At 40.3% G+C, this 14,411-nt stretch overlaps 1 protein-coding gene across 1 annotated transcript in view; it reads right to left on the bottom strand.

The window, feature by feature from the left end:
- Positions 1–2,311: 2,311 nt before the first annotated feature.
- MYL2 (myosin light chain 2) overlaps positions 2,312–14,411 on the bottom strand; it is a 35,834-nt gene continuing 23,734 nt past the window's right edge. Inside the window, exons 4-7 of the mRNA XM_069214856.1 lie at positions 12,651–12,755; positions 12,472–12,550; positions 5,124–5,172; positions 2,312–2,697 (exon numbers count right to left, since the gene is read on the bottom strand). Coding sequence (XP_069070957.1) covers positions 2,596–2,697; positions 5,124–5,172; positions 12,472–12,550; positions 12,651–12,755 — 335 coding nt within the window. The 3' untranslated portion in view covers positions 2,312–2,595. The remainder of the gene's footprint in view (positions 2,698–5,123; positions 5,173–12,471; positions 12,551–12,650; positions 12,756–14,411) is intronic.

Here is a 14,411-nt window from a genome sequence, read left to right as displayed (position 1 = left end):
GGACAGGAACACCCATCCGTCAAACTCCCGACGGGGTGGTTGCCACCTCCCCACCGACCCCATCAAGACTTAACCAGCAGAAAGTGTGGCAGCATTGTCGCCAGATTGTAATCTAACTGGCGACAATGCTGCCTCCCACAGGGGGCACCAGCACCCTCGTAATGCGCACTGTCTGCACAGCAACAGTATTATGAGGGTGCTGGACATAGGGACACCTGCACTGCCCATGCCCCGGGCATGGGCTGTGCAACGGCCCCGTGGCACCCTGTACCTGTTTTCCGACGGCTTTTTCATGGCGGTGAAAACGGACATGAAAAGGCTGGCGGAGAACCAGGTTGAAATCAGCTGGGCGGTGTTGGCTTCAGCCAACCTGCACCCACCGTCAGCCCGTCGGGGTCTCCAATCCCGGCAGATACTGCAGTAGGTTGGCACGGCTGCCTGCCAACCTTTAATGTGGCGGTCAGACGGCCACAACGACGGCGGTCCACCAGCCACCGCAAATGTGGTGGTCTGAGGAGGGTATGGTCTTGCTTGAAGCTTGTTGTCAAGAGCACAAGTGGCTTGCCTTTTTACTCCTGATACAGTACACTGAACTTGGGTTTGTGTTGCTAAGGCACAGCATGGGACATGAGAGGTGCTTGCATATACACCTCACTAAGTTCAATTCATTTAATTTGTATTAAAAAGCAATGATGGGATCAGCGATTCTTATCAGGGACAGTGCCTGCGATCTGAAATTGTGTCCAGGAGTTAGAACAAGGGATCTGAGTGCGCGCTAAGGAGGAGGCACTGCATGGCACATGGGGCCTAAGATTGTGTTAAGCAGGCACTGTCTGACATGCAAGATGGTAGTCAAGTGATACTGGGTGGGATTGTGAATTATGAGGAGGGTGCAGTGCATGGAATCTAATATTGCATTTGAGCTGCAAGTGCCGAATGTGAGATTCCATTTATTAGGATGTGGATGGGACCCAGGATTGAGAAGTGATGTGGTACGATATTTCTGAAAGAATTACAGAAAGTAATCTCACTTCACTCTGAGTATAATTACTTGAATACTTCAGTGTCACTCTCTGTGTCAGTAAATCAGGTCCATCTATCCCACTTTATGTCTATGGTCCTGAAAAGTGAAAGTGTGACAACAGATTACCAGAGCAACCCTACCATACCACACCACATCACATCACCCAGATCTTTGATTTCCACAGTCCAGGAATAAAGAGCTTTGCACTCAAGTCTCCATGAGTCTTATTAGCACCTACAAATAGTGACAGATGGCTCAATTGGGCCCATGCACGTAATGCCACCCATTATAGGAACCTCAGATGGAGAAGTGGATATCCATGAAATATCTTATCTCTAGCAGTAAATGGTTGGCCTGAGGCCAGTGCTTAATTTGTAACTAAAAACGTGCCAGTGCTCAAAGCCCTCCTCTTAAACACGTGGCTGCTGCAATTAAATGTGCGAGCACATGATACTGAGGAAGAATAATCCTGAAGCCTCTTCAATCCATGTAAAGCCACTCCCTGCCCCTTCAGCTCACTCTTGCAGCTTTCTGCTTTCTCCCTTTGTGATGCTTTTTCCTTTTTCTCTCCCTCCGTCTTTCCCGTGGGTGTCTTTTGCTCGCAGTAAATGCTTGAGGCAGATAAGTTAGCGCCCGCCCTAAAAAAAAAGTGCTGGTGCTCCGCACAGGAATCAGCAAGCACAATTTAGGCACAGCCTGGGGCTATCCTGAAGGGGCGTGTGATGTACACAAAATTACATTATCAGCAGGGACTACTCCAATGTGCATGTCAAAGCTCCATGCTTGTTCAAATTGATGGTAATGGAATCCCCGCTGCCATGGAAGTGTTGAGGCACCAAAAATTGAAGGCCCTGCAATGCAAAAGTACCTACAGTTTTATAAGTGACTCTGACATGACTTTTATGTATAACAGTGCACTATGTTTTTCATTCTCCACGTACAAAGTTACTAAATTTGATAGTCTAGTGATCTGTGGCGACTGCCCCATCTCATGTTAGCTGCTTTTACTTAACCAAGAAACTAAACAATTAGTAAATATTGGAGCATGTTATGCCTAGTGAGAAAAACAAAGGAATCTTTGTCTAATTCAGTAGTTTTGTAATGTAGTCCAAAAAGGCAATATTTCTACCTGATATTCAGGACATCTCCTCAACATTTATGAGAAAAGAATCTAAAAGGAAATGAATTACATATTTAGCTGGTGTTCTTAATTCTGGAATAAAACTGTGTTGAACACCCTGTGTTCTAATAATTCATGCACACACACAGAGCAGAAAGTATCACATCTTTCATGTAAAGAAATCATCTTTATTTTACACTTTGTACAAGTGTCCTTGAAAAGGTTTGGAGTTCCTCTTGCAAAAAACATTCAATTCACATACAAGCTTACAGATTTGAAAAGTAGATTCACTGAATACACTGAAATGCACAACTTGAAATCATGACCAAAAGTAGTTTAGACAGAGCTAACCAAAATACTTTAACAGGTGGAAGTAGATGGACAAGTGGGACGGAAACACAACAACATGATACAGAACTTTTTAGGGGAAAAGCATGAAATTGAAGTACTTCTAATCTTCTTTCTCTTCACCATGGGTGATTATATGCACAAGGTTTTTGTAGTTCAGATTTCCAGTGACATCAGGGGGGAAAGCTGTGAACATCTGATCAATCTAGAATTAAAAAAAAAACAATTCAAGTGAAGGTATGCCAATTCATATTTCCCAGTAATAAAAAGACATTAATATAAAGAATACCAATAACATAAAAAACTAAAATAGCAATAATTAAAGAACACATCATTGATATTGTTATTATTGTTCAGTAATAGTGAAGGCCATATAATGTATTATACTGAGAGAACAGTGTGTAAATAATAATGGTGGTGCTTGAATAATGATACTGGAAAAAAATAATATTGACTGTTCTTATAGCACACATGAACTGAATTGGATCCTTCGGCTGAGATAATAGTTCTTAATACTAATACTAACAAACTCAGTGACACTCATTTCATTGGATGTATAAAGGAAAAAAAAGGTGCACTGTGATCTGCACTGATTCATGTTTTCCAGGATTGAAATAATATACAGGGGTGATTTGTTAATTTGGGTTTTGACTGTTGTGATATTCATCAAAACTTTGGTTCTTTAATGTCCAACAAAAGTTACTCTTTTGACCACCAAAGTGGCTAATTTTTTTTGATAAGCCAGATTGCTTTCTTTGTTTGCTTTCAGTTTTATCAAGTTTTAAGCTCAGATTTATTCAAGATTTATATTATCCCTCAGTTTAGCACATATAAAGTGATAATGTCATTATGTCCTAACATTTTGGGTTGTCTGCATATCTCAATAAGATATCACTGTAGATTCAGTTTCTAAATATCAATGGTGAGATATCCTAGGCATCCATGATCGCCCGGTAATGTGCATACCCTATTGTGATAAAATGGAAACCTCTCTGGATTCTCTTCATATATACCTTCATCAGCTGGAATTCTATTAATTGACAAAGAGGTATTTGCATTGTTATATAAGATTGTAGGTGTCTTAATGTATCTATCTTCAAAGTATCCTATTTTAAGAGATTCCTGTGTACATTTGAGGAATGCTGTAAAAATGCCCCATATAAAAATGATAATAATTAATTTTGGCAAAATAAAGAAAAATAAAAAAACACTATCATAACAAGGTTATTTTTTAAATTACTGGAACAACAAGAGAGCTTCCCATGATGGCAGAGGTGAGACACACATGTAACTGCAAGACCATTGCATAATTCTAGGCCTCAGCAGGAGTGTTCTTCTGTCACTGTTTCTCAAAGCAACAATGAAGCAGAGAGGAGAAGCGGAAGAAACAAGGACAGCAAAGTGGAAGCTGAAGGGAAGTGTGCTTACTGCAAGCATGTGTCCAATGATTAAGAATGGTGGACAAGGGTCTACATTATGCATAAAAAAATGACTAAAGAAGAGGCTAAGGGCCTGATTCAGAGTTTGGCTGACAGGGTACTCGCAAATGTTCTATCCGTTAAACTCTCGGGCCGCTTACCCTCTTGTAAGTCTGCGGACCATCAGCTTCTGTCTAGAGTGCCCCCATTGATGGAGAGCGTATTCTGACGGCATGACACAGTACTGTCCGTAAGAGAAGAGGCATCACACACCATCTGCCCTATTTAGCGCAGATGATCTGATTTCCTTTTCTTCTGTGCATCAGTGCCAGTCCATCACTGCCACGAAACCTGGCAGTAATGAACCGAAAATTTAAAAAAATGTTTGTCTTCAGGCCATCAGGGTGGCAATTGTAATGTTCTCCACCACCATGAAGGAGAGAGAAAATACTGCGATACTATAAATTAGGCCCTAATGCAGTTTCAGCAGAAGTTTCATTTTTAGTTGCTTTTGAAGTTAAACAATTGAAAACTCTAAAGAATCTGCTGTGCTTCATTTTTGTTCCGGTCACTCATTAGTTCAGGTGGTATTTTCATATTATTTTCATTATACCTCTGAAAATAGACATGGTGACCCTGGGAAGGTAAAACAAACAATGGCTGGTGTGCAGAAAGAAAACTTTCCGCGCATCATGGCCATTTATTTATGTTTTTCTGAAACAAACACTCACTTTGGAGCATTTGGCGTTCATCTGTGCAGTTAAAGGCAAATCTCTAGTATTCTGCTTCAGCAGTGCAATAAATAAACATTTTAATAATGTATCTGCTAGTGATAGCCGATTTTCAAGACAGAAATTCCAGAATAGTGGAAAAGAAAAGGTGCTCCTCCCTATAATTGTGTAAAAAGTAGATGCTCTATTAGAGGAGCTTCTTTCAACACTGTCTGTGGACCTCTGCAGGAGACATTGTGATTTCACTTAACTCAATTGTAATAAATGATTATAAGACAGTAGTGAACTCATATTCTTATTACACGTCAATAATGATGGCAAAACTCATATTACATTTGAGTGCTGATGTCACATATTGGCAGTAGTAAGAAAATCAGTCAAGCAGTTTTATTTGGGAAATGCAGACCTCCATGTCTTACAGAGTGATATTACAATAGTATATGCAATTATAAGCAAAAGTGTGTGGGAGTGAATCACCATACCTCCTCCTTGGAAAATCGTTCGGCCTGCGTCATCAGCATTTCTCGAATACTACAAAGAAAACACATAAGGTGATATTTAATGTGAAAGTTTTCTTGTTTTCCGAATAGTTCTACGAAGAGCTGAAAAAATGTATCTGAATGCATTTGAGTTTGTAACTTTGGGCCTATTTTATATCTTGGTGGTATGAAAATCTCATTGCAACTGCAACGGAGTATACATACCACCAAGATAAAGGTCCGTCCGTCAAATTTATAAACAAGCAGACCATAGATTTAATCGCGGCAAAGACAACTCCATCTCTGATATGATTAAACCCCTTTGGGGGCCATGTGGAGTAAGTGCCATCAGAGGCAGACCTGTAATTCTGCCCACCTAGTTTACACGGCGGAATTATCGGCCAGTTTACACTACCCATCACCGCCAGGAGAGCCATAGCGGTAATGGGCAGGTAAAACTGCTAAATGGTCCCTTCTCTATGGGAGAGGGCTCCCATGGTGAGGAGAGCATTTCCTTTTTTCTTTTTCAAAATTAAAAAAGAAAACTGTTTGGTGCAGGGCTCTGCCATGCTTCAGGAGCCCTACACCAAACAGCAAATTGCATTGTAAGGAATCTCCAGGACAACACTTCCTGGCAATGCTGTATAAATGACCACAGGTTTGGGGTTTGTTTATAAATCTGGTGAGTGGTCCCTCCACCAGAGTCACCAGGGTGACTGACTAATTTACTCTGTTGACCTGGTGGAACAACGGGCCATACGCCAGGAAATAAATCAGGTCCTTTATAATTATGAGTCCCTATTTAAAGAACCTCAGCTTGAGAAAGAATACACAGAAAACAAAAAAGACAATGAAAGATGGAGAAGAAAAAGCAACCAAAATGCTGGCTCCAGAGGAAATTTCGGGAACTATGTTTGTCGTTTGCTTTGCATTTGTTGAACAATTGTATGGCCACATATGTTGGCATTGAATACACAACTGTTCACAAAGCATGCATTTCACTCATGCATATGCAGAATATAATACAGAAAGTTTTAATGTGACATTTTCTGCTTTCCCTCTAAGAAGCCTAAATTGGGAAGGAGATTAAAAAAACTTTGCCTAGAAAGATAACGGTTGTATGTCTATATATCGAGGTCAACACAGGTGTTGTATTACAAGCTAAGTAAGTAAATATAAATATAGATTTTCTCTGCTTAACTCCTCGTCCACTTACCTTGATAATATTGTATTAGTAGATATAGTGGATGCAATATTTTTGTCATCCAATCAATATATTGCATGCGTAATAGTAAACCCCCCTCCCTACTGACAAAATATGTGACTGGACATCAGAAATAGATTGGCCTATAGCGGTAATGTCCTGCAGTGGTTTATTAGGGCTGCAGTGGGCCACATTTTCAGGATCACCACCAAATAAATAGTCCCAATTTAAGTTTATTCAATGTAAATGCTTCTCATGTGGATATCCTAAGATATGGCATAGCTCCAGGTCTCATGGCTCAGTGTTGGACACCTTTTGTCTAGCATGACTGGAACAGTTTTGTAAATCTCCGGGCACCAGCTTTTGGTGGTCTGGAAACTGATAGCATGTCCTATGGACTGGTTTGCCTGTGAGAGGCTTCAGAAGATCTATAGATCTGGGATGGAATGTTTTTATTATCATTGGATATTGATATGGCGCTCAGTCAGATAGACTGCTTTTCAGCACAGTCGGGTGTTACGTGCCATCTCCCAGTAGAGCGCAGGAACATCCACGCATCAGTTTTGCAAGGCAATCAATGAAATTGCATCCATTGCCATTTAAGTCTGCTTTGATCTCTGCATGATTAAGACATTGAAAATTACTCTATTAAATTTACAGGACTATAGGCCATATGTACGAACACATTTTCCCATAGACATAGAATGGGTAAAACCCTTTGATACATCTGGCCCTATGTATTTGAAAGAAGGAAATGCACACAAATGCGAAAACCCCTAATGTTTGTATCGATTACATCCAGTTAATGCAGATAATGAACCTGGGCCCTTTGCAGAGAATGGACCTGATTTAGAGTGCGGAAGACAGGAGTTGCTCCATCAGAACGAGGGACTTAATGCTCTGTCACCCTGACCGAGCACCGTCCTCCTCCACTTTTAGAGATGTCTGTTGGCCCATCAGAACTTTCTTAATAATGACAGGAACCACTGTCATGGCAGATGCTGTTAATGAGTTAAAGGTTTGACAGCCAGTGCTGTCAAAATGACGGTACTGTCCGTCAAACTTTTAAATTCTTTTTCATTTTTCAAAAATAAAAGTGGGATTTTGTTTTTGAAAAAGCAAAAACTAATGATCTTCACCCCATTGTCTCCCATGGTGTGGGATCCATTTTACAGTTTTTGACTGTCACTTGCGGCCAAGTTTCTCACAGCGGTAGTGGAGAGTGAAAACTCCGTTGGACCACTGGAGGAGTTTGTCAGCCGCAGAACCAGAGTAGGCTCCATTGCTGACATACTTAATGTCCACTCGCAAATAGGGCAGGCAGGCCTTCAGTTTGGCTGAAAGGGTACTCTATTGCTGTTGGTGCAGACTACCCTTTCTGCCAAATTCCAAATCATCCTACAAGTGTGTTAAACAGCAAAATGAAGGGAACAGTCCTGGGAAAATAAGGATGCCAAATGAAACCAATGGACACTATGAGACATCAGTCATTAGTTTTAAGATGCAACTGGAATTTCCACTGGATACACACTGGATACACACTCCTGGCAAACCGGTAAAGCCGTTATACATGATATTAAAGTGATACCAGGAGGTTATGACGTCTTTTCATATTTAACTTTGTTGTAAAGCTCCCTGCCTGTTTTCAGCGTGTAGCAGCACTATATCAAAACTTCTGAGATAAATAATAACTTTTCACACTAGTTATAATCCCAATTCGGGCACAAACTGGAGCTTGCTACCAAATCAGGATTGCCAGAGCACTTGGAATGAGGCTCTAAGAAGACAAAGCACGGGCTCCCATTGATGTCCCGCAGCCATTTCAGGTGCTTAGAGCATCTTGGAGGTCTGTGCTTTACTTCACATCTAAGCACAGTCATTACAACACAGCACCAACATATTATCCGGCTTTGCCTCCAAATGAGTGGGTCAGAATTGAGTCACGAGTGAGGAAGTGTACGGACGAGATGGCTATTGAAGCCACTGTTCTTAGGCTACTAGCCATAGAATCAGACCTTGTTAGACTACTAATACTAAATCTGGTTATAATCTGGCACTCGTGATAGTAAAAACATGTGATTAAACGGCTTTGTAGATGCACTCCTCTTAAGTCAAGGCACTGTCACGTTCCTATTCATGTAGCAGCATGCAAGCACCATTGCTGCCCTGTGCCTTTACAGGGATAAAGTCGTATGGAAGGCGGTAAGACTCTTCGTACAAAGAGCAGCCTGTTGGGTGTCAGGTATTACTACTCTGTGTCAAGGTCACAGAAAAGTGGCTGTTGCACAAAGCATTGCCAGCTACCAGTTAACAGGATCCATTCAGGCATGAGATGTTACTGCCAGCCTGCAGATGCTTTAGACGTGCTGGTTGTTTTTGATCACAGTGCACAGCTGGGAATGAATATTGGTTGCCTCATGCAAATATGATCTTCACCTGAACACTTCAGAATAATCCCTACTCTGCTTTCTGGTGGCAGTGCCATTTGTTCCTATGTGCTAACACCTAGCATGGGGGAGGGATAGCACAATAGAGAAGTCAGCAATGGTATCCTGCCCATACACTGACTCCATAGTATGACCTACCCAATATCATCACAGTAACCATAAAGAGGGAATTGCAGATTTAATCTTGTAACTCCACATCTATTAAGCTTGACGATACAATGGTAGTGGACGTCAATCTTAAAAACATTGAAATTTTATTAGCACTCCGTCTGATCTTCTTTCTGCATCCGCTGGTTGTCAACAGACAAATGACTTTAATTGTTGATAGCATGTATTTTACATAACACCCCAAGACTAGGCTTTGCCCTCGTAGTCATTGTGCCAAATTTAATCTACACGTAGAGGGAGACTGTTCATGCTGCATGGGTCCCAGACCACTTGCCATTTGTTAATGTAAAATTGTTAGGATGGCTGGTAAAAAAAAACTTCTGTTACTAGGCTATAAAATCTTCTACCACTAACTTATATTTTTAGACTGTGGATCTCAAGGTCACGGAGAGCCGAAAGCATAGTGAAACACTGAAACCATGTCTCAAAACAATGTGTTTGCTACTCATGAGGACATCAGTGTGCTGCTGGTAGCTTTCATGCACTCTGAAGCCACCTTGATGGGTGTTGTACAAAACAAAATATTGCAAAGCATCACTTTAAGGTAACCAAGCTCTGATGCACACAACTAAAGGCATGATGCTATATAAACAATGGTTCTGTGGAATGCCTTTCTCAATAACCTAGTGTAATGAATCACCGATACTCCAAAGTGATTTACAGTACATTCAAACATGTACGTATCATGTAGTTAAAGAGTTCAACTTTCTCTTTTCTAAAAATGTTATATTGTATTGTATGTCAAGGCACAATTCCAAAGGTGCTGTGCAAATGATCATGGAAAAGAGCAGACGACACAGTGCTCAATACCGTGTGAATAAACTATCTACAGTGTCACATAAAAACACTGGTTGCACCCAATGGTAGTATTATAGTCACTGAACAATCAGAATCCTATCAACAATCTTATAGGTTACATCACCAAAAACAATGTTGGGTGTATTTGTCGACGTTTCAGCCCGATCTTAATTTTGCAGGTCTCATCAGGACCAAACAAATCATTCGACTATGCACCACTATGGGGAACTGTTCCAAGTGCTCCTCAAGGATAGATCAAATGTAATCTGCATGTGAGTAACACCAACCACCAAACCAAAGTTTAAGCCAATAAATTAGATTTCACTTTTTCTTCCAAATAGTTTTAATCGAGTAATAAAACATGGAAGAGTGTAAACAATCAAGATTCTTCCTGCCACCAACAACTAAAGGCAGGCAGAGAATAACAAAAGTAAGTTAATGTTACAATAGCAAGATATCCTTTGAATTGTTTTTGGGATGTATAGCATTCAGACGGCCCAATGTCTGGTTGTATACTAAGGAAAGTGTCGGGTGGAGGGAAGAGTAACTGAAGAAACGTGCTTCAATGGAAGCCATTGTTACAAGCCATTGGAGAGTGCTGGTAGAAGATAAAAATGTAGTTCACTCAAAAAGCTATGGGAAAATAGGGGTAAATAGCAGAATCTGAGGTCTTTGGCCTGTTGAATATTGGCAAGGAAATAGGGGTGATGCACCTGATGTTCCTTCAGATTGAACAGTAGCTTCCAGAACCATATTTCATGCCAAAAGACTACAACATTTATTACAGACCAGATGCAGATCTCATATCAGACCATGTTACATAGTCCCCTCCATAGTGTCCACTCAAAGCACTTCCAGTGCTGAGCAATTGGACATGACTGGACAACTATAAACATGCCTGTGTACTCTCCAGAGAGGTATATTCATTGAGATGTGTAGCTATTCAAATCAAGACATCAATTTAATTAATTAGAGCATGCTGGACATAAGGTGCACTGCTCTCACTGCTGATGGACTACTAGATGTCATCTCAAATATGTATTCGTTTTTATTTTTGTAAAGACTGATAGAGCTGATTTGTAGGTCAGTTAACCCGAAGATTTGTGGTCACTAATCTTGGAGCACAACATGCAGAACATCTTGAATAAATTGTATATGCCTCAACGGTTCACATCATGTGCCGAAGTTCTAGGCATTTAACATGTAATGCTTGTGTATTGAAGTAAGCAAGAGCTCAACCCACCAAAACTTCTTCCTCACAAAGTTCAACGGTCCAGTAGTTCTGACTGTCACCATCCTCACACCTACACCACTGCCAAATATATCAGGGAAAGTCTATTGGATATTTAATGTGTTGTTCATACACTTTCGTTGACAAACATATACCGTAATAATACCCTCTTGGCAAACCCAACTTGATAAATCTTTTGTTTGCGTCACCACGTCATTTTCAACAAATTCATCTAGACGTAATTGTTAAAGAAAATGGGGATATCCAGGGATAATGTTTAGATGGCTTTTATTGTGTGCTTCAAGGTAGGGTAAATAACACGGCTCATGATGCAGTCTGTTTTAATTTACAGAGTGCCCGCTATTGCAAGAATCGATAAATTAGCCAACATTATCTTTATAAAATCACAGCTCTTAGCGTGAAACAGAGTAGTATTAAAGGTACTCCTACCAATACAATCTTGAGAAAACTTAGCAATATGAATGAATAAATACAGTATACTTGTCAACTGAGCCCTAAAAAAACGGTATGACCTGCCAAACAGGGGTTGACTCTGGTTAAAGATATACCAGTGACTTTGAAAACGCCAATGAAGAATTTAATCAAGCATTTTATGTACCAGAAAGAACATGAACTTAATTGGTGGTTAACATTGAGGAGAATACCATGAGAGGAAGATGGGGGGGCCACCTGTGCAAGGTTTGCAACAGTCTGTTTTCCACACATATAATTTTTGAACTTTTGTTGCATCATCTAGTAAGAATCAAAAGTTCATTAAGACAACTTTTTGGTTCATCTTTAAAGAAAACTGGGATATTCCCGTGCCCTTGACTCTCTTTCTTCCCTTACCCTCAATAATCCCTCCCAACCATTCTCATGCACTCCATCATTCACCTCAGTTCTTCTGAAGTTTTATTTTACTCTCTATTACTGGAGAAGATTCTTCTGCACCGAAGGAATTGTGAATGTGTTCCATGTTGCTACCACAATGCAAATAGTGAACAGACTGTTGCCCCTGAATGTTGCAAGTAAATGTTATCATTTATTCTTTTCTTGTATTTTTTTTACTTGGACTGGGTATCAAATCTCAGCCCTTCGGCACGTTTAAAAAAAATCTGCATACTGAACGACTTGGGCTTTCGTCAGTTTCCAATCTCTCAACTTCATATTCAAAAAGTTTGATTTTTCTACTGATGAACCTGCATTATCTTTGTTTGTTGGTTACACTTTGAGTTGGGGCCTAATAAGTCAATTAATTGAACCTACGAACCAATCTATTCCATCCAGGGTTCAAAATAGCAAACATAACCAAACAGGCTGAGTTATAATGCAAAGACAGGGTGCTTATAATAAGGAACAGCTTAAAATAGAAACAAAAGCAAATAAAGGCTGCCATAACTAACCATAGGAGAGGATGTGCTGAAACACGGTAAAAAAATGGGTACTGGGCCATGGCATTCGTCTATGGGCAGCGTCTATCCACACACGATGAATCGCACTTACTAGTCAGATCGTAGAAGACCTTTGCCATCTGGGTCAAAGACTTTGAAGGCATTCAGGATGGTCTCTTCTGGGTCGGCACCTGAAATGTACAATAGACAGGAATGGGAACTGAACACTGTCTTGTGTAGGTTGAGCATCTTTATTTAAAGATAGTCATGGAAATAAGGCATTGCACATACCTTTTAGTTTCTCCCCAAACATCGTCAGGAATACAGTGAAGTTAATTGGTCCAGCCGCTTCCTTTAACATGCTATCCAACTCCTCGTTCTTCACATTGAGGCGACCTATAGAAGAAAGGTACAGATGGAAATCGTACGAACAGTACTATACATGATCATGTGACTACATGGATCAATACAGAGTTGAACTTCAGTGTTCACAATCGTAGTACCATGGAATGATTAGGAAGGCAGTTTGGGAGTGGAAGGTCTATGTAAATTTTTACTTGTTTTCACTCAATTTCTACTGAAGATATTTTCTCAGACAATTTATCCCTGTGGCTTCTAACCTTACTAAAGGCATGCACCTGCTACTAACTTTTTTGCTTAATAATGGAGCACCCACAAACCCACCAGGAAAGGAGGGAGGGTCATAAGGAACTAAGCACAATGATCATGATTTTTCATCGTCATCCAGAACTGGGGGAAATGTAAGCAGGGCTTTTCTACTGCTACAATGGCCCTGTGTGTCAATGATATCCGTGGGATGAATATAATCTAACTGTCCCATTAACTGTCCCAAATTCTTTGCATTTGTTTTACCAGTTTAAAATGTATGAAGGTCAACCCCCACCTGGAGGGATAGTGGGTGATGTACAAAATACTTAAATAACATAAAACAAGATCAACAGTGTACAAAGTAAAAGAAAAGAATAAAAATAGAATTGAAAACATACACAAGTACAGATAATCAGTGGATAGAGAATATTGCTCTGTCACAGTATCACATATGCCCAGCATGATATGTGACATTGTTCCTGCAAATTCATGGGATAACTAGGATAGGTAAACATAGGCGCTTGTGAATCTGCCTGGATAATTTTCACCACATATTCCGGAGAGAAAGGACAAATGCCCTTGTGGCTAATACAGCAGACCCCAGAATTGTTTTGAAATATGAACACGGAAAATGAACCTAACGTTTGGCGAGGCCTGACTGACTACAGTGACTGGCATTTGGGGACCAGGCGCTATTCTGACCCACTTAAAAATCACAGCAGGATTTCACCTGTGGGCATCATCTTCAGGCTTCCTACTTGCCAATGGCCTTCCAACATTGAATTATTGCATTAATTTTTCATATATATTCAAATATAACCTTTGCAATTGCTTCACATCCTACAATTAAATCATCCATTTGAACTCAGATGAAGTACTAGAGTGCCGATCCTGGAGGCGCTAGATGAAACAGGAAGCGCCATGTGTCAAATATATTGCATGAGGGTGTCTGTGCTACCTCAAAACTCTACAAAGAAAACATGTCATACTAAATTAACTTTTTTTCTCAATTTAATATTTTAATGTCACAAACTGCATTTTGTAAAACATAAGGTAGTACTGACGCAGTACTACTCGCTTACTACTAAACGCAGTTTGCAAACCCAACAATGGAAATCTCTACCTCTCCTATCTTTTCTATGGGGAGAGCTCACATTTGAGGTGACTATTTAGTACTAAATGTAGCAAGGACCAGTGGTGGGGAAATGGGGACTATCTGCTACAAAACGAGAGGGCGCTAGGTAAAAGTAAAGAGGGGTTTACTGAGGGGTGGGTTGCTACAAACACCCACCCACCAAAGAGTAAGCACATTCCTATTCTCAAACTACACTTCTAAAGTGACTAGAACCCTGAAGGTGACAAAACAGTAGTAAGCATACTCCAGCCCTGCCTTGAAAAAAACAAGCACCATAAGTAACCACTAAGAGGTACTGTATTACACTC

Source organism: Pleurodeles waltl, chromosome 11 (assembly GCF_031143425.1).
Source record: "Pleurodeles waltl isolate 20211129_DDA chromosome 11, aPleWal1.hap1.20221129, whole genome shotgun sequence".
NCBI classification, from domain to species: Eukaryota; Metazoa; Chordata; class Amphibia; order Caudata; family Salamandridae; genus Pleurodeles; species Pleurodeles waltl.
Note: the sequence above shows the minus strand (reverse complement) of the source record. Positions and strands in the feature narration are given on the sequence as shown.